The sequence below is a fragment of the Hippopotamus amphibius genome, chromosome 11 (genome assembly GCF_030028045.1).
Source record: "Hippopotamus amphibius kiboko isolate mHipAmp2 chromosome 11, mHipAmp2.hap2, whole genome shotgun sequence".
In the NCBI taxonomy this organism is placed as follows: Eukaryota; Metazoa; Chordata; class Mammalia; order Artiodactyla; family Hippopotamidae; genus Hippopotamus; species Hippopotamus amphibius.
The window spans coordinates 102,936,980-102,963,173 of NC_080196.1; the positions used below are offsets into that span (position 1 = coordinate 102,936,980).

Below are 26,194 nucleotides of genomic sequence, written 5' to 3' on the forward strand. Positions count from 1 at the left end.
CTTGGAAGGAAAATCCAAATGGAGTACAAGAATGGCCCCTCCGATAGGGACAGGGGGACAATCTGGACCAAGGATGAAAAAGCCCCTCTTTGATTAGCCCAATTCTTAGGTAGAAAGAAAGCTAAGAAAATCATCATTTTCTTCTTGGATGTCAAAAGAGAAGAGAATAAGGACCTGCTGTGGTGCAACACAGGGAATTTTATTCAGTATCTTGTAATAATGTATAATGGAAAAGAATCTGAAAAAGAATATATATATATGTATATGTATATTCTGAGTCACTTTGCTGAACACTTGAAACTACCACAACATTGTAAATCAACTATACTTCAACAACAAAAAAAGAGATGAGAACAAGATGAAGAGGTGGAGAATCAGCCCTAACCATGGATATGACAATTCCAAATGACAGAAATCCCCAGTTGGAATGGGCTCACATCAGAAGATACTTGCTCTGAGCAGAGAAAGATGGAGCAGATGTGGGCCTCTTTTTAGTTCTGTGTTGTTGGTTGTGTACAAGAATTTTTATGAGAATCTTATGGGCACAGTGGATAGCAGGGCCGTAATTTTAAACCTAACTTTTCTAGTTCTGTGTCTTGTAGACTAGTTTAGTTTTGACTAAGAGAGGACACGTTGCATACCGAGGATGAAGGGGAAAATCCCTGGCCATGAAGGGCTTTCTCGTATCGTAAGTGCAGTGCAGTCTGCCTCTACCGTTTCAGTCTGGGCAGTGATTTCAGCCTGGGTTGTTTCACGGACAGGAGGGCTGTGTGTTACACAGAGAGGGGAGACTTGGGGAAGCTGGGCTTGACTCATGGTGCTGATTCTTGCTAATGCACACCCCAAACATTTTCTGTTTCCAGCTTTCATCCCTACCCCTCATCTCTGGTCTCTCTTACACAGTACTGAGTCATAGCTCTAGACTCACTGGAGGTGCGGTGGCTTGTGGATCCTAGCAAGCTGTTAAACGAAAACCACAGAATAACTCCTGCTTGAGCTCGTTCTTGTGTTCTTTTTATGGGACAGGAATTACCTGCCAGCAGATTGCTGAAGCCTCTGCAAGGGAGCTCAGAAGACCTCGGCATGAACGTGCCTCAGGCCAGGCAGCGTGGGTCTCCCGTGGAGTAGCTCTGCAGCATGCACCTGACTCAGGGGACCCCTCGAACGCTGAATATGACACCGCCAGCTTGCACATGTTCAGGTTATTCTTTCGAGAAAGACAGCTTCTTCTCTTGAACAGAGGTTAGGCTTGACAGTGCTTCCCTGCTAGCAAAGCAGAAGGAGGTGAAGAACCGGGTGCTTCTCCAGAAAGTGCAGCCATCCCAAGAGAGCCTCCCCAACGCAGCTCTGAGTGGGTTTTGGAAGGACTTCCTCCTCAGAGCTGCAATTTCTGCCTAGCAGGTGTAGAGCTTAGTCACTAAGGACACAAATGGGAAGGGAGGGGCAGAAAGTAAAGGCTTTATATTTCCTCTTCAGAGACACAGCTCCCATCTCTCCTGCCAAACTGTTCACTTCACCACTGAAAAGCAACAAAGGTAAAGGGAAGGAACTCTGTGCTTTACAATTTCAGCTGTGCTTCTTGTCAAAGGGGAACAGATAAAAGCAATAAGATACGGCATTTGGACAGGGTTGCAAAGAGCTAAAATGAGGGGGCAGCTTATTCTTTAATTGAGGGCGGCTTTTTGTGAATATGTACATTAACGTGTCTGAATGCCACTGAATGTACATTTTTAAATTCTTAAGGCAGCCTAAGTTGCTTTTAAATCGTTGATTTGTTTAGCAAAGCAGAACTCTGTTGATATCTTCTACTTACTCCCTAACAACTCCTTTTCAAAACAGAGCTAGTCACGTAGGGCTGTGGCCTCTGTGTGTTGAAGCACCTCTTAGTTCCTTAGAGGATCTTAACTCCACTGGAGTGGCCTTATTAAAAACTTTATGTGTTGGGGAAGAATTCCTTTATTTTCTTGGGTCTCAGTTTCTTCTTATGGCTTTAAAATTAGTCTCTTAAGGAATAGGTATATTCTGTAAACGCGTGTAAAGTCTCGTGGTTTATGTTTGTGTGATGGGGTGACTATTCTGAAGTTCTTACTACTTCTAGGATCAATGAGCACGTGATGAAATTTACAAAGTTTGAAGGACAGAGTGTGAGAGTAAAAGATTAGCCCTGATTTAGGGAAGGGGAGGGAGGCACTAGAAAAGTTAAGTCCTGTAAAATGGTTAGGAACTTAGCCAGACTCTGTGCCAGGTTGTAAGAACTCGATGTCTTAGCCACCCTTGGAGATGTACTTCCCCCAAAAGGACAGACCCAGCCCCTGGGTCTTCTTGTGATCCTTACTTGTCAATATCCCCTTCTAAGACATGTTCTCTCCTCCTGTATCCTGAACGACAATCCCCCTTCTCAACCTAGAAGGGCTGCAGCCTTGGGCATCTGTTTTGATTTTTTTTTCTTTTCTTTTTCTTTTCCCCCATAACAGCTTCCAGAGAACACATCTCTTTTGCTTGAGAGGGTTTTTTCTCACCCTAAAAGCAGATAGAAGTTACACTAAAGGAAAATTTCTGCAGTTCTTTCTCCCTGAAGCTTAATTTGAAGTCCTTCTACGTCTAAAAAGGACTTCCAATTTGCCCTCACTGCCTGGGTGAAGGCTTCCCTGGGTTCCTAGCAGCTTTGGTGGGATCCCATGTGCCTCAGGACTCCTGTGTTCCATGGGTTCCTCGTTCCCGAAACTGACTGGGTAATATTAATTACACCAGAAATTGTAAAATATTTAGAATGTCGCTGTTGCTAGTACACACTGATTCCTGGGTGAGTGGGTAAGACATTGATAATTTCACAGGTAAATTTTCCTTGCCCTCAAGGAATCTAGTGATGAGGACTAGCACATTCAACAAACAAGGATCTGGAAATTCATCCACATGTACCTGTGTACACACAGTCACCAAAGTGTAGGGGAAATTGTCAATTAAGGTTACTGCATAAAATCAGTTGAATATAAGATTAATACAGAGACTCTGTTGTGGAAGAACTCTTCTTACAGCCAGAAAGGTGGAATTTTGGAAAATAAATGGGGAAAGTAGAATTGTCCAGTGCTAGGTTAATGATAGTTAAACTCAGTCTGGCAAATAAACATGTCAAATACCAAAGTTCATGAATTAATTCTAATTATGTATTCCTAATATTTTTTAAAGAAAAACCTGAGCCTAGAGTTTTCCTTCTTGGTTCTGTGATCAAAATGCTTGAAAACCTATAAGATCTAACTGTGAAGTGATACAAATAATACTGTATTTATTAACCACTAACTAGCAGATTACACCTATTAATGCTTCATATCTTGGACAAATTTCTTAATTCTTCTGGTAAGATGCTATCAGTATAAAATAGGGATAATAATCATAGTGCAATAAAAATAAGATTATTTTCTCTCAAATAAAAGCTTACATGAATAGTGTATGGTGGCAGTGGGAAGAGCATAGGCTTCAGAAGAGATGGACCCACTTTTACACGATGGCTCCCCCACTTGGAATGTATGAATTCCCAAGCCCTCACAGCCTCATCTGTAAAGCTGGGGTACATTACCCATCCTGCAAGGCAGATTCTGAGTAATGATTGCATGTTGATTGGCACACACGGGAGCCCTGTGATTCAGCCATTTCCTTTACAAAGAAACTGCCACACAGGTGGGTAAGGGAGCATGTCTGAAGCTATGCCCCCAGCAGTGTTTGTGATGGTGGGAACTAGGAGGCCACTGGGGTATGTTACTGGGGAATAGATGCACCAAATGTGGTGAAAGCACAGAAACACAGGACCCAGAAGTAACAGACTAGGTTTCCAGAGTAACATGGTTGAATCTTTAAAACGTAGCCCTGGGACTTCCCTGGCGGTCCAGTGGTTAAGACTGTGCTTCCAGTGCAGGGGGTGTGGATTCCATCCTTGGTCGGGGAACTAGGTTCCTACATGCTGCCCAGTGTGGCCAAAAAATTAAAATTAAAAAACAAAACAAAACCAAAAGTGTAGTATTAAGTGAAAAATAAATGATTCAACATAAGCTCATTTATGAAAATGAAAAAATGCATATAAAAAGAAATCAATATTCTATAAGAACACATAAATAGAAAAATATGCTTTAAACAAATGTGTCATCTGTAGGAATGGAGGAGACAGGGTATGTGCTGGGTTGAAGGCAATGAGCAAAGGAAGAATGGCTTTCTAGCCATTGATAGCTCGTGCTGAGAACTGAGAGATGTGATTACCTCAATCTTTTATGCTTATGGTTGAAAACAGAGACACAAACATACAAACAGATTAATGAAGTCGAAGTGTCTGGTACACAGTAAACAGCCTATCAGTATATTCCAAACTCTTGTCCTAGGTACCCCAGTAACTGTAGGGCTACAGTAACTATGATAGGTAGGCAGACTGTTTTATAATAAAAATAAGACATAGATTTAAGAAGAATAAATTCACATTCACTTATAAATAGGAAATTGCAATCCAGAACCTGACATTAACTAGAACGCAGAATGCCTCATGAAGAGTGTCCCACATGCTTCATTATGGGATGTGCTTTCATGATTAAGTAACTAAACAAAGAGCTTTCAGGGATACAATTATTATCAGGCATGTTACAGAGAGCTGTACTGAAATTAACTTGAGGAACCGCACCTTATTAAAGCACATACTAGTATTTCCATTAAGAAAGATCAGCAAAACCTTTGTGTTATATTTACCTTTAAACAACTGTTAGAAAGAGCAAAGAAAAGAGCAAAGAAAAATATGGTCCAGGCTTGGTGTAATGTAACTGCAAGGCTCTGTGAAACTATGGTGGGTGGTCTGATAATTGGAACACATAACATCTAGTCCTTAATGATTATTTTTGGACAATGAATTTAGATGACAGGAATGTGTGATCATCCTTTTAACCACATAAATGTCATGGGTCATTATTTTGAAAGTCCATGAGTGACACACTTCCCTTCAGTCTCTCTCTGCCTGATTAGTACTGAGCTATGCACTCTCCTCCCTGCCCCAGTTCTGAGGCTTTGGCACTCAGCTCTGTTTGGCTTTCAGTGCACGAAGCACTGTTTTAGTGAGACGCATGACACAAAGGCCTAAATCAGTAACCAGCAGGCTCATGCCCCAGAGAACACGTACTCAGCTGTGTACGGGCTGAAAACAAGATAAGTCAGTAACTACAATAAATACACACAGACAGAGATATAGACTGTCACCTGTCATAATAGCCTAGGGAATATAAGCCTAGGCTAGGATTCTAAAAGAGGGCACAGCTGTAATCTAGAAGATAAGAGGAAGAAGAATGAAATAGTTCTGGGTCCCTGGGGGACTAATGACAGAAAAGATGTAGAAAAGCATGCATGTGAGGTAGGTGGTCTAACTGGTCCTGGTGGACAAGGGGATGTAAAGGAATTCCTAAAGAGAGCTGGGATGCTTCTAGCTGCAAGAAACAGAAGACTCAGCTAAGATGGCTTGAAAAATAAGGAAAATTTATCATCTTGCAGGACAAAAATATCCCACGGTAGGTTAGGTCAGATCCAGGCTAGGTTAAAGCATCCTTTCAATGGTGTGTCATCCAAGACTCAGGTTCTTTCCATCATCCTCTCTGTCACCCTGGCTGGGTCACAAAATAGCTGCTGCAATAGCGGTCACATGAAGGCAAAACAACCCTGAAATGAAGAAGAGGGTTGGTTCCCTCTAGATAATCTCTTTTTTATCAGAAGGAATTTTCCGGAAGCCCTGCAGCAATGTCTGCTCTCTCATCAGGAACGATTGCCACACCTTCTGATTTTTTAAATTTTATTAATTTATTTCCCACTCAACTTTATTGAGGCATAATTGATGAAAATAATTGTATATATTTAAAGTGTACAACGTGATGATTTGACACAGAGAAACACTGAGGAATGATTACCAAGATCGAGAAATTAGCACAACCATCACCTCGCAGAGTTAATTCGCTTTTTGTGTATATAATGAGGACACAAGATTCCGCAGCAACTTTCGAGCACACAGTACTGTATCATAAACCATCATCACCATGCTGTACGGTAGATCTTATTCTTCTTACAGGTGAAAGTTTTTACCAGCTAGTCACTGATATGGGATACAGAATACCTCAACTGGATTAAACCAATCAAGACTTGTTCCTGAGAAGTGTGACGCCTTCTCTGAAGTACACCACTACGTGAAATCTGCACCTTGAAATCTGCCTTCTCTTAGTATAGAAGAGGGGAATGAAAGGAAAGGGCTGAACAGTAGGCAAATAACATTTTGAAAAAAATGTGCTATCTGGGGAGAACTTGAAGGTGTCTGAGAAAAGTTGTGCTCGACGGAGTGATTGTGGGAAAGAATTTCAATGGTGGTTTTTAGAGCAGTTTGAGAAAGGGAGAGAGGGAGACCATTGAGAAGAGAATCAGGCAAAATCAGGAGATAGAGAACGTGAGAGGTGGCCTGAAGACCCTACTCCATCGCCAGCTCTCTCAGGTTCTCTCTGATTTCTCCTCAGTGGGGCATTCAAGGCTTCCAGGAACAGTTCTGCCCATCTCCAGCCCCACCACCCATCGCCTCTGGCCTCCTACCTCATGCTCTTACCATATAAAATTCCTCTTTCTGGTTTTTGAGTCTCTGCTCACTCTATTTCTTCTGTCAGTAATGATCTTTCTTTATGTATATACCTGGGTGATTCTTATTTCACTCTTTAAGAAGCAGCAGGGACATCACCTCCTCCAGGAAGTCTTCCTGTAACTCTTGGATTATCTCTGTCTCTCCCCTGTGCTTTCCCAGTATTCTGTGTACATCTGTGTATCATAGTACTGATCAGATTGCCATTTCTGCCTTCATTTCTTCCTTCCACAGATATTTAATGAGTGGCTACTCTATGGCCACGGCTAGGGCTGGAATAAAACATAAAAAAACAAAGTCGTTGCTTTAATGAAGATTGTGCTCTAGAGGGAGGGGGATCAGACAATAAACACATGGACAATATATACATGTATTTAATTTATATAAGTGACTAAATATTTATTTATATTCATATAAATTCATGTATATATAATACATAAACACACACATATATATAATATATACATGGTAAATACATTTAAAAATGTAATATAGAGAAGAGGGCCAAAATTTGAATCCTGATGAGTTATGATGTCCAGAGGTTGAGAATGTGAGAAAGACCCTGCAAAAGCGACTGAGAAGGGGTGGCCCAGTGAGCAGGCGGTGGAGCAAGAGAGCGCCATGACCCGGACTTTAAAGGAACAAAGTGTTTGCTGGCAATGGAGGCTCTTGAAAAGTGAAACATCCCTGAGGGCAAGAACGATGCTCAATCATTTTTGCGCTTAGCAGTGCTAAGTGTTTGTGGGACCAAGTAAATAAACTCCTCCTTCCTAACATGCCACTGTCCTTAGAGAACACACGTTCCCAGCATCGTTTTTTTTTCCCCTCTCTCAATATTTCCTCTTCTATTCCTCCATTTTTACTGACATGATGATGAACTGCGGGCTTTGGCCACCTTCTGATGGTAGGACCTATTTGCTAGTATCTCCTTACTTTTGTAGAGGGGACAGGAAATGATGTTTCACTAAGGAGATACACATGTGCAGAGAACATTGCCCAAGTTTGTGTTAATGACTATCGCCTTGTTTGTGCCAGAGGGACCAGGATGGAGACTGTGAAGGTGGGCAGCCCAGTGGGGAAGGATCTCTTTTGGCTCAGCTTGTGTAGCTCAAGAATTTTTCTTTACAAATTCCAGGATGAGGAGTGTCAAAGTATGGAAAGTAAGAGCAAAAAGATCCAATTCCTTCCGCTTTTTTGCTCCAGAACAATTAGAGATCACTATTGTGTACACAAATGATAGTGAGACAGCTTTGAACTACTGGTTGAAAAGAACAGTAAATCTTCTATTCATTAGACTCTAAAACGACTGTGAATGCCCCCACATGCCTTGGCATTTATCACCTTCTCAGTTATTGTGAAAACAGGCTGTAATTTTTCATGAAGCAGTGCTCTCAGACTCTTAAATTCATGACATGTAATAACTGAATGCTAGATATTATCTGTGCCTCCAGGTGAGTCTGAGATTTTTTTTCCTTCTATTCTCAGGTAGGGTTTGGTCTAATGGATTCCCTCAACATAGCAAATGTTGAATTTTGCCTCGATGTGTTCAAAGAGCTGAACAGTAACAACTTAGGAGATAATGTCTTCTTTTCCCCGCTGAGTCTGCTTTATGCTCTAAGTATGATCCTCCTTGGAGCCAGAGGAAACAGTGCACAGCAGATGGAAAAGGTATGGAAGTAGCAAGCTTTCTGCGTAGCCTGGAGGTCGGTCACGTGCCCCTCTGGGTCAGCCAAGTTACTTTCATCTTCATGCCCAGAAAACTCTGCCATCTTGTAAAAGAAGAAGCACATTTGGGCAAATCATATTTCTTATGACTAATGGCTTAAATAATGCCATATATTGTAATGCAAATAACACAATATATGCCATGCATAGTCTTTTTCTTGCCATCAGTGATTTCACATATAAAAGTCTGCAGTTTGCTTTTAGAGTTCCTCCTTTCAGTGATTCAGTCACGACAGAGAACACACATTCGGTACTATTCTTGTCCTTTACAATTTTAACTTACAATAAAACTTAACAACACTCTAAAAGTTATCCATCTTTTTTTAACTTTTTATCTTATATTGGAATATAGTTGATTAACAATGTCATGTTAGTTTCAGGTGTGCAGCAAAGTGACTCAGTTATACATATATATGTATCTATTCTTTTTCAAATTCTTTTCCCATTTAGGTTGTTACATGATATTGAACAGAGCTTCCTGTGCTGTACAGTAGGTCCTGTTCATTACCCATTTAATATATAACATTGTGTACATGGCAATCCCTAAAAGTTATCCAGTTTTTAAATGTCCTTACTAATGCATCTAAATTTCATAACAGCCCTTTGTGGCAGATGTTGGGATTGTTATCCCCATTTTACAGATGGGGAAACTGAGACTAAGAGAGAAAGGGTGACTTTTCAGGTTACATAGGCTGACATGTGGTGGTTTTTCCATCATATGCATATGCATATATATGTATGCATATATATTTTTTAATTGCTGTGGAAAGTCTAGAAGAATGTCTCATAACAACTCCTAGGGTACTTGCACATCTTATTATTGTTTATCCTTTATTTCTTTATTCCATATTTTGATCCACTTTCAAGATTTTCTTGCATTTAAATAGGTAATGTATGGGAAACCACGCAGTGCTTTACACGACCCCAGATGAGCACTGTCATAGCGATGGCCTGGCAGTGGGAGAGGAGCAGAAGAGCCTAGTGGACCAGAGCTCAGTGCCTGGGGCCTGACAGACAATAGTCTCGGGGCAAGTTGCTTAGATCTCATGAACTTAATTTCCCTAACAGAAAACAGGGATAATAGTATCTACTTATAAAGTTGTTGGGAGGATTAAGTAAGATATGAAAAGCCTTAGTTCAGGACTTGGAATATAACATCATTAAACATTAGCTATTACTACTGATCTTTATCTGAAATGGAAAAACAGATACTTGTAACTGTTAATCTTTGTAGACTGTATGTTGCTTTTGATGACAATTCATCCCCCATCCCTTTTGTTTCCCTAGGTGCTTCACTTTAATCATATTGCAGAATCATCAGGACCAGAGTTCAAGGACTCAGCTAAGGTATGACAATATCACTGCTGAGCTGTCAAAAGCTCTTTTATAAGAGAGAACCAAGAAATAACACAGTCCAGGGTTTGAGTGGCAGAGGCCCTTCTTGGTCCCATAAGAGAGCTAGAGATGTCTAACTTGGTTTACTCCTTTAATCTTCCTGAGGACGGCGATGGCCAATAGGGTTTAACATACTGATAATATGGTAAGCATATAATAACAATGGCAATAAAGTCCCCCAGATTTTATCACCTGATTTCTTGTCATCCTCACTCAGACTGTTTTTGACTGTGCCCCATGCTGAGTCTGCCAGCCTCCTCTACGCAGTGTCAGGTTTTTCAGTCTAATGAGGGAACTGAGAAAGGACCCTGATGTTTCACTTTCTAATTCTATACCAGGAAAATAGGGCTTGCTGTCACCCAACCTGCGTGCTCTGGGACTGTGGTCCCTCTTCTTTCTAATAAAAGGATGACTTTTGACATCAAGATTAAATACAAGGGCCGCATGAAAATAGTTGTATGCTTGATTGTGGTTGACTGAGAAAATACATAAATGTATATAGAGTCACAGAATACTTGCTTCACAGAACCCGGCTTATTGTTAGGAGATTAAAGCCTATAGTTTGGGAACATTGGGTTCAGGGAATTTAGACATAACCCCTACAATGTCCTTGAGTGGAGACACATCAAAACTACATGCTTAACCGAATTGCTCTTGTGAGGGACAGATGGGCGTGTCAGTTCAGGTCAGTGAGGAGCTGAGTGTTTGATTAAACAAATTTTTTTAAACTTATTAAATGATTAAATGATTTTCACTCAGAAAATGAAGACATTTAAAGGAGCATGATAGCTAGAGAAGAGAAATGATTCTTGAGGTACAAAGGCAACAACAAAACTTGGATCATCACCCTGAAAATTCCCAATGGGATCTCTTTATTTATAAAAACCCGCTTTTGGATTAAACCAAGCCACCAAGTCCAAGTGTATTTTTCAGTAGTTTACAACTCTGCACAAGGTCTGTAACCAAAGTCCCAGAGTGCTGAGATTATCATAGGAGAGGGAATGCAGAGGATGAAAAGGCTTGCTTGTTCATATCCACTGTCTTTTTATTCAGAGGCAAACACCTTGCTGTCTAGTTATTGTTTTCACGTTATTTATACTTTCCGATGACAAAAAAAAAAATCAAGCAATTTAATATTCCATTCATTATTTACCGGTGCTTCAGTGCAGCCAAACTGGAAGGATTCATTCAGAGCTTGGAGCCCTATTCTCTCAAATCAACCAGCCAAACTCTAACTATACCCTCAGCATTGCCAACAGACTCTACGGGACAAAGGCAATGGCATTCCACCAGGTAAGTCCCTTTGAAATGGTGCTCAGCAGTTTTCTTGGCATCCTTTGAATTTCACAATATAAAATAAAACGAAGAAGGAGAAATATCACATGGGATTCATCTTTAAGAGGTTATGTTTGAGCTGAGTTAGGGTTTCAATGAAATGGTTTTACCAAACTCCCATTTAAGGTTGTGAAATGTCACATATAAACTTCCGCAAAATCACCAAAGTTGTCCAAGAATCAAGGTCAGGGATGAAGCACAAAACAAAGTAGGTAAGAATTATCCTTTATGGACCAGAAGAAAAACAAGATACAATTCTTATCTCATCTTCAAAGGTCCTTAATGGGAGAATATCAAGAGTTAGTGGAAAGTACACTGGGCTGAGAGCCAAGAGATCTGTTCCCATTGAGACGTGACTTTGGGCATACCCCTTCTAGCTTTATTTTTATTTTTTGGCTACACTGCATGGCATGTGGGATGTTACTCAAACAAGAATCGAACCCACACACCCTGCACTGGGAACTCGGAGTCTTAACCACTGGACCACCAGGGAAGTCCCCCTTCTATCTTTAAAATGAGAGACTTAGACTAAGTTCTTTCTAAGCTCCAAAATTCTAACACTAATGATGCCATCATTTCTACAGTTGTGAAGCAGATTCTGTAAAGGTCACAGAGATAATTAAGTGTCAAAGCCTAGATCTGATCTCTACCCAAATCCATCTTCCTATATTTAATTAGTATGTCATCCTGCTGTGATTGAGGTGAAATGACACAGCTCAGTGACACAGCTTTGGTTTGATCAGTGTTATTTAAATGTCGGTGGGGCGAAGCGAAATGCAGCCCTGAACGTCTAATGTCCTTCCCTGGCCTGGTGGTGCAGGCACTGTCTTATACGTGACAAGTTTTTGATCTTCAGAGTTTTTAGAACTTGGGGTGGCCCATCTTGTTATCATAGATATTTCAGAGGTATTTCCTCCTACTGCCCTAGAAGCATATAGGGAATGTTTATGGAAGGACTTGACGTGAGAGGATTAACCATCGTGGGCCTTGGAGTTGGAACACTCTCTCAGCCTGTTGTCTCCCTCCAAGTTTTATGATCTGGACATAATCATAGATAAGTGCTGATGTGAGATGATGATGATTACGTCTATTCCTGAAATGAGAAGCTCCTCATCAGTATCATTAGGATGGTCGTGGTCTGTGTCAGAAGATACTGTTATCCCAGGATTCTGTCTGGAAAAACTCCCATCTCATGGGCTGTGAGCTGTCACGTAAGCATGTTCCAGCCACAGTTGGACGCAGCTCAGGACAAGAATAGGGTCGAGGACCAGATTTTGCTTTTAGTTAAACTTTCACTGGATTTAGGCACAAAAGAATCCAGTTAAGCAAGTGGTAAGCCAACCCCAGGCAGCCACTTCCATACCTGCATATTACTAAGTCTTACGTCATCCTACTGAGTTCATGGTGGGGCACTGGCTCCTGCTAGGTATGGAAGTATGTCCCCAAGGTCTAGAGAATGGAATTGCAGGCATTTTCATTTGGGTGTTTGTAGATTTGGCTGCTGCCTTGGCGGTGAGGCAGTGGAAAGTTCTCGGTTCTAGGAATCAGGGGCCACGGGTAATGATGTGATGGCTCCAGAACGCTACAAGGGGGCCAATTTAGGAATGAAAATTTGGTTAAAAAGGAAGACTAGGTTCTTTATACTGAATTTGCATACTATCATATATTAGAGGAGAATAAAATAGTGAATTCCTTAAGATATTTTTGTTCACATTTTACATAAAGTTGAAAATGTCAATTGTCTACATCAGAGAATATCGTTATTATTAATTTTATTCAGGGTGACTTGTGGGAATGTTGAAATATACCATGGGGAGACATGTTGGATCTCAAACAAGTAAATCTCTTAAACACTGTGGTCCACAGCTTTCTTCTCTAGAGCATTAGAGCAGTAACTCCTGTTTGTCTGCTTTGAGGAGAAAAGAGCAGGGGTACAGTGAAAAGGTATGCACTGTACTGCAAGTTGTCCTTTTGCTTCAAACATTTTAGAGCTAAGAATGCCAGTGATAAGACAGAAGTAACAACCAACTCTTTCTGAACATTCCTTTCGAAAAGCTTTCTGATTTGGTTAAGTTTATTTGTCTTAAGATTAAGGGTACAGGGGCTTCCTAGGTGGCGCAGTGGTTGAGAATCTGCCTGCCAATGCAGGGGACACGGGTTTGATCCCTGCTCCAGGAAGATCCCACATGCCACAGAGCGGCACCGCAGCTATTGAGCCTGCGCTTTAGAGCCCGTGAGCCACGACTATTGAGCCCATGTGCTACAACTACTGAAGCCCACGTGCCTACAGCCCGTGCTCTGCAACAAGAGAAGCCACCGGCAATGAGGAGCCCGCACACCACAACGAACAAGTAGCTCCCCCTCACCGCAACTAAAAAGAAAGCCCGCGCACAGCAAAAAAGACCCAACACAGATACTAAAATAAATTAATTAATTAATTAATTTAAAAAAAGATTAAGGGTACAATGGATATACTTACGGCAGTTGTATCCATCTGAGTTTCATTGAATCCGTGGATGCCTGACCTGCGGATGCAGAACCCATGGATACGAAGGACTGGCTCCTCCAGGCCATTTTAAAAAGGGATGTGAATATCCTCTGATCTGGGGATCCATGGGGTCCTGTTACCAGTCCCCCGCGGATACAGGGGGACAACTGTGCACAGATTCCGCTTCCTTTCAGATATACATACACGAGCTGCTTTTATTTGCATGTTGTGAATTTTTGTGAATTTCGAACATGTCAAGCTGTAGGTTTTGACTTTCCTTACGCTATTTTTGTGCTGTGCAACTGTACTTTCTTTTACAGCAATACTTAAAATGTTCTGAGGAATTGTATCAAGCCAGTCTGCAAACTGCTGATTTTGAACAATCTGTGGAAGAAGCAAGGAAAACTATTAATGCCTGGGTTGAAAGTAAAACTGATGGTAAGGATAAGTCGCCCGTGTGTCTCCAAACTTTATTTCAGCCGTGTTAATAAATTTACTGAGTTAACATTAAGGAGGAAGCTGGATGGGTCTCTTTAGGTTAGTGTTCTAGCCTCAATTAGTGCTCTGGTGTCTAGAAAAATGCATGGCACATGAAAGTCTCGTAAACATCTTTAGCATAAATGGATTGATCAGTGTTGTCTGTCATGAGTGCATATTAGAGATCCACACATTGTGTATTTATTTAGATGGTTATTGTTATTTTGTCATTCATTTGTGCGTTTATTTATCCACTCATTATATGCATAGCATTTAATGTTCAACATTGTTATTGCATGCTAAGTATTGTGTTTGGCCCAAAAATTCAATAAAAATTAGAACTCTCATCAAGCTTAGAGTCTGATATTCCAGATATCCCTGTTTCATACTGTATGATAGATTATATTCCAAGAAATGTTATAAATTGCAATGCACCAAAAATGCTCTAATAGGGCTTGGTATTCAGTTTGGATTGGTATATTTACAAAGCAAGCAATCCCTGGTATATTTTCTATAAATCCCGATTTTCAGACACATATTTACTTCAAGTGTTGGCATGTAAGCTTGTGATACACTAAGGTTAGCATACTGAAAGAATGAGTGACTTTTTGGAATGTGTAATATATTTGCACATGGAGAGGTGCAAATATAAGCATAAAAGCTGATACATATTAAAGATAAGCCATAGGAAAGGATTAAAGAATTTTCTAAAGAAGCAGTTATGTATAAGAAAGCATTGGACGTAACTAGTTCTAAGACAAGTTGATCCAATAGTATACTAGCTATTTCTTGGATGTCATCTTCTGATTAGAAGTAACAAAGTATACAATATTCTTTGAAATAAACTTCATTATACAATAACAGGCTTTATGGCCACAGATGAAGGATTTCTTCTGGCATCTCAAATTTATAATTAACCTTAAAAAAATGACTCCAAATTTCGTGTGACTCTTCAATTCTCTACTACCAATAAGTTCAATTCCAAATATGTTATTTATTCTTCTTTTTTTATTATCACAAGGAAAAGTCACTAACCTCTTTGAAAAGGGCACACTTGATGCTTCTTGTGTCATGGTCTTGGTGAATGCCATATATTTCAAAGGACAATGGCAAAATAAGTTTCAGGAAAGAGACACGGTTAAAAGCCGTTTTCAGCTAAGGAAGGTGAGTATTTTATTTTCAGATCGATGGTCAGTTTTGGAGAATGCAAAAATCCTTTAAGGACAGTTTAGAAAGTGAGTGAAAATACTGGTCTAGGTTTTAATTGTGAATTTTATTTTCATTATTCTTTGTGAAGTGACAGTAGCCTTTCTCACAGGGCATCTAACTGGGGCCTTTGGACACTGGGATGCCCTAGAAGAGAAGAAAGCCTATCCTTTTCTTACAGTTTTCCTGTGTGTACATTCTTCCCAAATATGCTTTTTCTGGCAAATAGTTTCTTTAGCAACATGGCAAAGCTATCTGTGTTATTTTTCTCCCAGAAATCCTCTAATCGGATTAAAAAAGGAGATGATCTTACAGTCTTATTTTTCCACAAAATTATTTCATATGAAAACCTTGCCTTTGTTTTTGGAAAACATATATTATCATTTTTATTTCTATGTATATTATATGAAATATTGAGACTGTAACAAGGACTTATTTAAAATTTAAAAAAATAACCTTTGCAAAAGAAAGTAATAAATGGTGTATTTTGTAGTTTCTATTTTACCCATGCCTTTTGAGTGTTAATGCAGGTACTCCTGGTATTCTGGAAAATCAGTGTACATACATGTGCACGCACATGTGGAACTGTACCACCTCATTGCGGTCTCTTTTTAAAACATAGGGTAAAAGCGTAACTGTGGAGATGATGTATCAGACTGGAAAGTTTAAGCTGGCCCTCATCGAGGAGCCCCAGATGCAGGTTCTTGAGCTGCCCTATGTTAACAACACCCTGAGTATGATCATTCTGCTTCCAGTGGACATGGCTGATCTAGACCAGGTAAGTTACAAGAACGCGCGCGTGCTCTGAAAGCATGGGTGTACGTGGACACACAGATCCACACACGCGTGTGTGCCACACACTGTGTGTATCTAATCGATGGCAGTGCCGCCAGTCACTAATTCCATCAGGCTCTAGGCTCAGCAGTTCTGTCCAGAGTCTGTGAGAGGAAAGGCTGAATGCCTGGTCCCTGGCTTCAGGATAATGTATGTAGGGAGGACAATCTATTCTTACATGAAAAAAAGGGCACATGGAGGCAAAAGTGCCAGTTGCATCAATACACACACATACACACACACACACACACACACACACACAGGTCATTGGACACTTGGGAAACATCTTTCTATAGTAATGAACTTATAATGTGGGTTGGGGTCCCAGTCCACAGAGATAAGCTGTCTTCCTCTCAGGTGTAGCATTTCTGATCCAAGCGTAACATGCTCCTATGGGCTAAGTGCCTTTTTTAGCGTCCTGGGTTTGTGGGGAATGAGTGCCCCAGCCACTGAGGTGAGGGCATGATGGTGGCAGGAGTTTGGGTCTAACCCCCCCTCTGGCTACAGCCAAAGCTGCACAGCACAGAGGAGGTGAGTCACTGATATGAGGTGACCCCACTCCTCCCCAGACTTGCTGGCATGTCCCAGGGCTCTGCTAGAATGACAGACAGTTTCTTGGGACACCGGCTGAGCCCTGGGATCTGGTGAGGCTGATATATACACATGGCTGGGATGGCCACAGTCAGGGAATCCCTGCTTGAGGGAAAAACAAAGTGCACAGGTGGGTGGGGGGTAGGGAAGCTTTTAGAAATCCCTGGGCTGGGACGTATGCATCTGGACCTCTAGGAAAGGCAGCACAGCCCTGGCCATGAGGACAGGTGTGGTAGAAGTGCAGTCAGTTCAGGGGAGTTCAGGTCTCTGGAGGCCTGTGAGCTGCAGTGGAAGATAGATGGAGGCATAGAGCATTTTGGAAGCAGTTTGGAAGTGGTCTTTATTAAGTTGTGATTCATTTACTCATTTGTTCACTTATTCATTTATACACCAATCATTGAGTGTCTACCATGTACTGAGAACTCTGCTGTGTTCTGGAAACATAGAGTGTGGTTCTCACACAGAGTTATAAATATGTAACAAGGGCTGTGATGGACACTGCAGAAAGCCCTATGGAGGTAGAGAGGGTCTAAATTTGAATGAGGAGACCAGAAGATTTCCTAGTAGAGTAATCTCGATGCAAGCCTCACTGAACGTGTAGCTGATGAAGTGGAACAAGGGTAGTACCCTGTTGTTCTAACCAGAGAAAAGAGCACATGCAAATGCCTTAGAAATATGAGGCAGCGAGATGGGTTTGACATGAAGTCATGGTAATTTGGATCAGGGCAGAAAAGGACGAAAGGGAAAGATGCTTAGGAAGTAAAACCACTTTTACTTTATGTCTGATTCTATATTGTCAGGAAGGAGAGAACGTGACAAGAAAGTTTTCAACTCTTGTAGTAGATTGATGGGGTTTGACATACTGGTTTGGAGCTGTGGGAGGGCTGGCCAGAGAGTTTCAAATGACCAAGGGGAGAAGTTTGAAGGGCTTCAGAAACTTATGAAACCAGATGTAGGCTGAGAGCTCAGAGTTGTGGGGCTGCTTGGGGACATCTGAGCACGGATGCGGGAGCTGAATCGCTGAGCAGAGGCAAAAAGGGCATCCGGGGTTCAACTTCCAGCACAGTGAGGGCAAGGACTTGAGGGGATCAGAGCAGTGGAACAGGGGGATCCTGGAGTCAGATACGAGAGCCCAGAAGAGATGGTCGAAGTCATCCATGAAACGGGGGCACAAAGACATCAGAGGCAATAGAGCGAGTTTAAGGGATGCCCACGTGCTGAGGAAATTAAGGCAAAAGACTATATAGGATACATATTTGAGACTTTTGATTATGAAACATCCATAAGAAATCGATAATAGAAGAGGGAAGATGTGGCTGAACTTGAGAGTCTTTTTTTTTCAGATAGGACTTCAGCACATTTTAAAGGTACAAAAGAAATTGACGTTGAATCATTGACACCGAGAATTATAAAACAAATAGCAATTAATGCAGAGGGCGTGTGTTTGGCTCACGTGGGCTCATCAGTGTTTTGTCTCTTAGGTAGAAAAACAGCTGAATGCGAAGACCTTTCATGAGTGGACCAGCCCGTCTAACATGGTGGAGAGGGAGGTGGAAGTACATCTCCCCCGATTCAAACTGGAAATCAAGTACGAGCTAAATTCCCTGTTAAAATCCCTCGGGATGACAGATATCTTCAACGAGGTCAAAGCAGATCTTTCTGCAATATCACCAGCCAAGGGCCTCTTTGTATCAAAGATCATCCACAAGTCCTACGTAGAAGTCAATGAGGAGGGCACGGAGGCAACCGCAGCCACCGGGGACAGCCTGGTGGTAAAAAGACTCCCCATCCGAGCTCAGTTCCTGGCGAACCACCCCTTCCTGTTCTTCATAAGGCACATTCACACCAACGCAATTCTCTTCTGTGGCAAGGTCGCCTTGCCCTGAGCAAGTGGGGTGAAGCAAGGCTCAGGGTCACAGAGGAGGCACAGGAACAAACCTGTGACTAAAAGCAGTTCATATCTTACCCTCTTCTGTGCCTCAGTTTGCTCCTCTGCAATATAGGTCTAGGACATCTCCCAGCTTACTCCATGAGTTAGTGAACCCTCAGATGGTAGTAATCATGGAACAAGGTATAGTTACAAAAAAGCCTCTCTGGCTCTCTTATCTTCATTTAAGTGTGTCAGGGTGACACGACCGTGTCAATGGGAAACAACCTTAGAAGATAAGATTTTCTTGACTTGTTTATATCAGTGAGCTCTTGAATAAGTGGCCACTTTAGCTTCTGAAAACCAATTTAAAGGCTTCAACTTTGGTTGGATCTTAAAATCTGTTATTTTCTTTGGGTGTACATATAACACCATGAATTCTGCATTGATTATAATAAATACATGAAATGCCTTAAGTTCTTTGAGGATTTTGTAATACTCTGCAGCAAATTAAATGCTTATGAGAGGAGACTGGGTAAGGGGAAACCTAATTCAGTGGACATTTTAGTAGAATCTTTGGCTAAATCTTTTCAGGCTCTAAACTGAATAATACGTTTTCCTTTTCCTCCCTCCCTCTCTCCCTCCTTCTCTCTGTTTCTCAATAATGCAGTGAGTAAAATTCACAACAGAAAAGCCAGAAATCAATCAGAAAATTTTTATTAAAAATTTTTTTTAGAGAAAGCCTCCTTAATTTCTACCTGACATAACATGAAGTCATAATCAGACAACAGTGGCCATAACACGTTTCCTACCGTCTCAGCGTCCCCTTGGTGAGTGCTTTCTTCCTGAACTCTCTCTGAGGTCTGAACACAGAAGAGCCCCTCAAATCTCCTTTCTCTTACCCCGCCTTAGAGGAGTCAGTCCAAGACCCACCATCACCTCCCTTCTGCGCTGATGGATCGCCCTCTTACTACTGACAGTGGCCGCAGCCAGTGATGGCTTTTCTTTCCCTACCTGGGCACTGAAGGATGGGGCTGACTTTATTCTTTCATAATAAAATATGAAGTAGCAAGCTAACAACGATTTCAGGGGAGTATGAGACTAAAGACTATCTCCTTAACATAACATATGAAATTGCCTCATGGCACTGGAATGGCTGTCTGGCTGCACGTGCTCTTCTAATGGTCCTTTACGGAGTGCATTTGTCACATGGCATAAAGCCAAGAAGCCACCTTGGCCTAGTTCACAGGATAATCCAACAGGTTTAATTGTGGTACAATGAGAGTCATGGAGCAATAATGATGGGTATATATGTAAAAAAAGAGTTGTTTCTTGGCATCTACTTTTCACTTTAAACATCCCAAAAGACAATGAATGAAGTCTGCCCGGTGGATGCTGGGTCCTTCTCCAAGGCACCTGGCATGTTTTGTGCAGGAGCTCAGAGGCAGTGCATAAACCAGGCGCTGCATGGGTAACCGTGGCCGAGATGCAGGGCCTCCAATCGTTACACAGACTCAGAGTGAGTGTCCAGTCACAGCCTCCATTCCAGAGCCCCAAAGCCCCCTGGAAGGATGGGAACTGAGTTGATGGTCATCATTACAGAGGGGACTTCAAAAGCACCAATGGGTGCTGGGCAAAGATACAGGACTTGGAGAGACAGTCACCAAACCAGCCTCTGGGAGTGAAAGTGGGCAGGGAGCTGCTTAACCTTTGTAGTGTGAAACCAGGAGCTCTTAGGGCCCCTAGTGCTGCGTAGGGAGAACATAGCTATTTTCACTCTTTCAAAGAGCTCATGAGTTTTTTAAGAAAAGAGAAAAAAGGAAGTAGGGGAGAAAGTGAGAAGGAAGATATGCTTTACCTGGATCTCAAAAAACCAAAAAAGTCTCTACTTTTTTCTCAGGTGTTCTCTGATAGTACTTTGTTTTCATTTCTATTGTTTTTATTCCTTCTGATACTTAAAAGTTCTTCCGAGTTTATCAGTGGTCTTTTCCCCCCTCTTGTTGCTAGAGCACTGAGCCTCCAGCCTGGTTTTTGGGACACACGATGTCACAGTGACTCAGACAAAACTGCTGCTTTCCTAACAGCGTTCACATCCACACCTCATGGCCCAGGGAAGCCTGGTACCCGCCATGGGCAGAGAATGGCATCACTCCAGGTTCTGAGTCATAGTGCATCAGTAGGGCATAGCAGGTCAACTTCTACAGGGTCTCTCTGCTCAGGGTGGCTCTTCCAGGGTAATTGCCGCATATTTAAAAGACAAAGTGAAAAAAAATAAAAACACCATTTGGGCCAGCGGTACAGTGAGAGATTCGTTTGTGTTTTTACTTATAAATTCAATCTTTTCTCTTTACTTTTAGATCTGTCACTTTTTTCTCAGAAAATTTCAGCAGCAGAATGGAATGGCAGAAACTAAGACTTACTGAAGAGTACCTTTGGGAGAAAAATCCCCTCCTCAGATTCCCACATCTGAGGAATCTAGCTCCTTCTCCGCATGCTATCCCTTGAGGTGTCTGGTGATGGGGTGACCCTGATCTTGGTGTGACTGGCTCAGGCCTGGCTTACTTCTGCTGTGCTCATGCAGTAAGCAATAGCTTCCCATTTCACTCTCAACAGTGTTCTGGGGTCAATGATAAGTTATATGATTTCTCTACGTTAATACTATTGGATATTATGCCATGGTCTGAGTCATCCTATCAACTGATGATTAGTTACCAAAGGCAGAAGGAAAAGGCTGCTCATTGGAGGCCCCAGTTCTCCTGGTAACAATAACCCCCTGATACTCTCTGTCAGCCCCTGATTTTCACTCTAGTGTCTCCGTGGTCCTTTAATTCTCTTCCTGAGAGCACCATCTGTCCTCTTTCTCTGGGACCTTTCTGTGAGAAGCTTCTCCTTTTATATCTTTGCACTGGGGGGAACTTGTTTTTTCTTTATATCAATAGTGAAAGCAGAGCTCAATGAGACCCCCAGCTCAGCCTCCACGAGACCCCAAAAGGCACATATACCTCCAGCCAACACCAAATCTGCTGCCCAGAGTGAATGACTTTAAAAGATTCTTGTCATTTCATTATTCGTTGATACCCTGATTCATTTCTTGAAGAAATATTTCTTGGGCACCTACTAGGTTCCCAGCACCATGTTAAGCCACAGAGGTACACAGTGAATAAAGAAAAGCCTCAGCCTTTGTCCTCATAAGCCTATACTTTAGCCAAGGAGACAGACTTTAGAATAGTGATGACAATTGGGTGATGGGTGTGGTGAGATTGTTATGGGCAAGGACAAGCCATGAGGATGGAGTGCTGGGTGGGTCCTCTCAGTGGTGAGCCCTGTCAGCCATTTCAGGGAGTGAGGGCTCTCTTCTGAGGATGCTGACTTGATCTGCTCTGCATTCTAGAAAGGTCACGTGGGCTTCTAAGTAGCCATCTTTATGATGGGAAAGATGTGTCACAAGTCATGTGAAATAAATCACAAAGGAGCATTTTCCGTGTTAATAATCGTGTTGGCAGGACTAGAACGCTTTAGGGGTGGGGATAAAATGTCTGTTCATGGTTTATTTTGGTCCTATGTAGACAGCATCTCTGACAAATTAGGTGTGACAGGGAAAGGCATCATTAGGATCCTAATGGGTGATGGAATTGTCTAGCAATGTGGTAGTGAGTCAGAGTCACCAAAAACAGCTCTGATGTGATGCCAAGAGTTCCCCAGTCTGGTCCCCAAACACTTTGACCATCAATGTTGAAAAGACCCTTTGTTAAGAATTAATAGACTGGGATTGGGCAAAGTTTTCAGGTTCTGTATACAATCGACAGATTTATTTTTTAAAATACTGCTTTCAGTTAATTAAATCGTTGTATGTCCTTGTGTAGCCTGTGTTTCCCAGACTACATGGAACTAACCGTCTCCTTCTGGATTTGATCTCATGGTTAATGTGGGCCTTTTAGAATCTCAGTCCTCACTTCTCTGGTTCCCCCAAATCCACCTCTGGGATTCCCCACTCTTTCCTTCCTCCTAATTGGCTCAGTGTGGAATCGACACATTTCTCTCTGGTGTCGCAGAGAAGCTGAGACTTCACCAAAAGGTCCATGAAAGTGCCACCCTCTGTTGGTGCTACATCCAGAACTGTGTTGGGTCAAGTCTCCCTGAGTTCCTGGAGCTGCTGCTCCTGCCCAAAGGGCCCAAAGATTGGGTGTGGGTGGCATTTCAGTGCTCTCAGGGGAAGCTGGGGAGGCAAAACTCTTGCTACCTCTCTGCTGTCCCCAAGCAGGGGCGCCTTGGTCTCCCAGTCTAGTTCAGAGATGGTGCAGAGACTATTTGAACTGTCCCATGAAGCCTTCTCTCCCTGGGACTCAGGATTGAGTGTGGGAGAAATGTGCCTTGAGCACACAGCTGGGCTGCTTACACGGTTGCCCTGTGTTTCCGCGCCTGAGCCACTGTCCATGGGTCATGGACCCCTGGGCACCAGTTCTTTCCAGGATGTTCCTTGGTTCCTCATGCAGACAGGCTGCAGTGGGCTCTCTCACCACTTCTTCACACATGTGCAAACTACCAGAATTCCTGCCTGACCACAGGGGTCCACCTGGGACCCAGCCATGCTCCTTTCACTTACAGATCTCAGCTCCCAAGCTTTTATCTAAATTGCAACCTCAATACATGCTCTCTATCCCTCTTCACTGTTCAACTTTTCTCATTAGCACTTATCACTATCATTACATATTTTATTTTTTATACATCATTATATCATTATAAATCATTATATCTTTATATATCATTATCTATTGTATTTTATTTTGTTTGTTGACAACACCTCCCCCATAGTATGTAAGCTTCATGATGGCTAGATTTTTTTCCTAAATCTTTTTGTGTTGTTCCAGCATTAACAATGCCTGGAGCATAGTAGAGGCTCAGTAAATATCAGTTGAATGAATGAAAGAATTCATTCCTTAAATACTTTGATGTTTTGAGTGGCTGCAATGTTCTAGAGTTGGAAAATGAAGAGCATTGGTCTGAGTACCATATGCTGGTTGGGGGTTAATGCAGTGAATTTGATCCATGGCAGGGATGAGCTGACTATTCTAATAGGATTGTTCTATAATAAAGTTAAGACAGCCCTAGGCTGCAGTGTAGAAGAATGTTTTATTTCTACATCCACGCTCTCTTCTGAAAAAGGAGATGAAAGAGCCTTATCCTCCCACATATATCAGATGGTTCAAGATACACCTTGTGTTGAACTGGAAGATCTAAGCTACTGCTTAGGAGAGTCAGTGGCCACTGAGGTCAGCCGACCCACTGCAAGGACGCTCACAAGTGGCAGGGATTCCAGCCTAACTGAGCACAAGCTGTTGGTAACAGAAAGCTGAGTGGTTTAGTGGCTGCTGATTTGTTAAGCAAAATGGTCAGGGAGGGTCAAGAGTCTTCTGGCGCCTCCAAAACAAAGCTTCATAACGTTAAATAATATAACCAGTGGCAAACTTATGCAGCTAAGTTTTATTCAACTTTTACACTAAAGTTACAATCTCCTTGTCAATTAATGTGTATCGGGCTCCTCCTGGTTGGGGAGCCAATAATAGGAGATGCATATAAGCCTAATCTATGCTTGTGGGAGACCACAACGTCGACAGCAAGGAGGGCTAAGATTTCGTGAGGCATTACTACCTGCCAGGCACAGTTTTAAGTACTTTTTTAAAGCCAATTTTATCCCCACAACTCTACGTGATGCCAGGTTACTGGGTCATTTGGACCAAGACTTGGAGAATGTCGGTAACTTGCTAAGGTTGTTAATTGTAGAGCCAAGATTTGAGCTCAAGCAGCGTCCACCTTCCATCCTCTGCACTGTTGCTGTGATGCTACGCTGCACACTTGTGGATGTTGCAGGAGGGGTTAGATTGGCAATTTGGAAACCTGGGTTCTGACACTGCTTCTGACACAGATCCTCTTAAAATGCTATAAACCTTAAACATTTTGAGCAAACTGACACAAACTTCGAGGCTAGAGGTATATTTCCACAGGTCCCCGTCTCACCACTAGATGGCAAGCCTGGTTGCAGGAGGGAGGGGAGGGTGCGGTAGATGTACTGTGTTTAATGTTAAATCTTGAATTCTACTGGTAAAACAGTTTATGGGCTCTTTCAATCAGGCATTATAAAAATTATTAAATTTCTACTCATTAAGTTTTTTTCAGTTTGTATTTAATAGCTCCATTTTTCCTCTTTATTTGCTCAATGTACACAGCATCTGCCAAAAGAATGTAAACATGGAATTTGGCCACCTCATTCAAGACTACTTTTAGAATCTGGCTTATAGCAGGGACTCAAGAAGTATGAGATTTTCTTTTCTTTTTTTCATGTTTTACACTTTTTTTAAAGAAATCTCTTTTATTCTGAATGAATTTTTGCCTTACAGGAAAGTTGCCAACGTACAGATTTCTCTTATATCACTCACTCCATTTCCCATGATCTTAGCATCTTACCAAACCATAGCATAGATATCAAGAATAAAAGATTAACATTGGGACAGCCTTAGTTACTACACTTCAAAGTTGATTTGAATTTTACCCATTTTACCGAAGTGTCCTCTTTCTCTTCTGGGATTATACCCAGGGTCTCACGTTGTATTTAGATATCATTTCTTCTTAGTCGCCTTCAGTCTATAAAATTTCATGACCTTGATATTTTGAAGAGTACTGATGCGTTATTTTGTAGAATGTCTGTTAATTTGGTGTATTCTCCTAATTGGAGTGAGATTATGCATTTTGATCAAGAAAACCAGAAGAATGATGCGTCCTCAGTGCACCATGTCAGGGCGTTCATCACCTTGACACGTCTTATTGCCATTGATGTTTACCTTGATCACTTGGATAATTTGATGACTGTTAGCTTTCTCCACTGTCGAGTTAATTTTTCATTCCTTAGTAGTTACTAAGTACCTTTAAGGAGATTCTTTTTGAGACTAGGCAAATCCTGTACCTCCTCAAGCTTTTGTCCTCAAACTTTAGCATTTGTTTTTGCTCTAATATTACCCTCTATGATGCATTTGGCCAAATTGCTAGGTTTCTGGCCTCATTTTTCATTTTTATATGACCCACAGTTCCTCTACTGGAGTGGGCATAAGAGAAAATAGAATGTGTATGTACTGTACGTCTACTACCTGTTGATGGGTTTTGAATTAAGGATTTTTTACTGAAGTATAATAATATTCCCCAGCTAGACCTCTCTGAACCACAGTTTGAATATGCTAAAGTGAGAGGCCATCTTCTGAAAAATCTATTGGAAGTAAATGTTGATAATCATTAATTTAATATGATCGACTCTTTTAAATCCATTGAAAATATAAAGAGACACTGTATTTACAAAAATTTACCCGGTGGTATAAACAATAGAAATGATGGGTGATCATAATGGAAAAACTCATTAATAATTCTTCCCTTAACTCTAACGCTTGTTAAAATTATGCCAGTATCCTTCCAGACTCTAATACCCACATATTTAAATTTCATTTTAAAAAGTATCATATCTCATATATCATGTTAAACTTGATTTTTGTACTTCATATATTTTGGATATATTTCTGTATCAATAAGCATTTTCTACAAAACAATTCTCAGGAGCAGTACAGTCATCATTTGCAGGATGCAACAGGATTTATACAAA

General features: G+C 41.5%; 1 protein-coding gene across 2 annotated transcripts; it reads left to right on the forward strand.

Annotated features, from left to right (window-relative positions):
* The first annotated feature begins 1,429 nt into the window (after positions 1–1,429).
* LOC130832120 (serpin B11-like) lies at positions 1,430–19,028 on the forward strand. Of its 2 annotated transcripts, XM_057700704.1 has the most exons (8): positions 1,430–1,535; positions 8,120–8,302; positions 9,647–9,706; positions 10,919–11,047; positions 13,898–14,015; positions 15,076–15,218; positions 15,883–16,038; positions 18,167–19,028. In XM_057700704.1, exons 2-8 carry the CDS (start codon positions 8,135–8,137, stop codon positions 18,569–18,571), a joined length of 1,179 nt encoding a protein of 392 aa, XP_057556687.1. In that variant the 5' UTR covers positions 1,430–1,535; positions 8,120–8,134; the 3' UTR covers positions 18,572–19,028. The 2 variants fall into 2 exon arrangements, with proteins under 2 accessions (XP_057556687.1, XP_057556688.1); XM_057700705.1 differs by lacking the exon at positions 10,919–11,047.
* Positions 19,029–26,194: the final 7,166 nt, after the last annotated feature.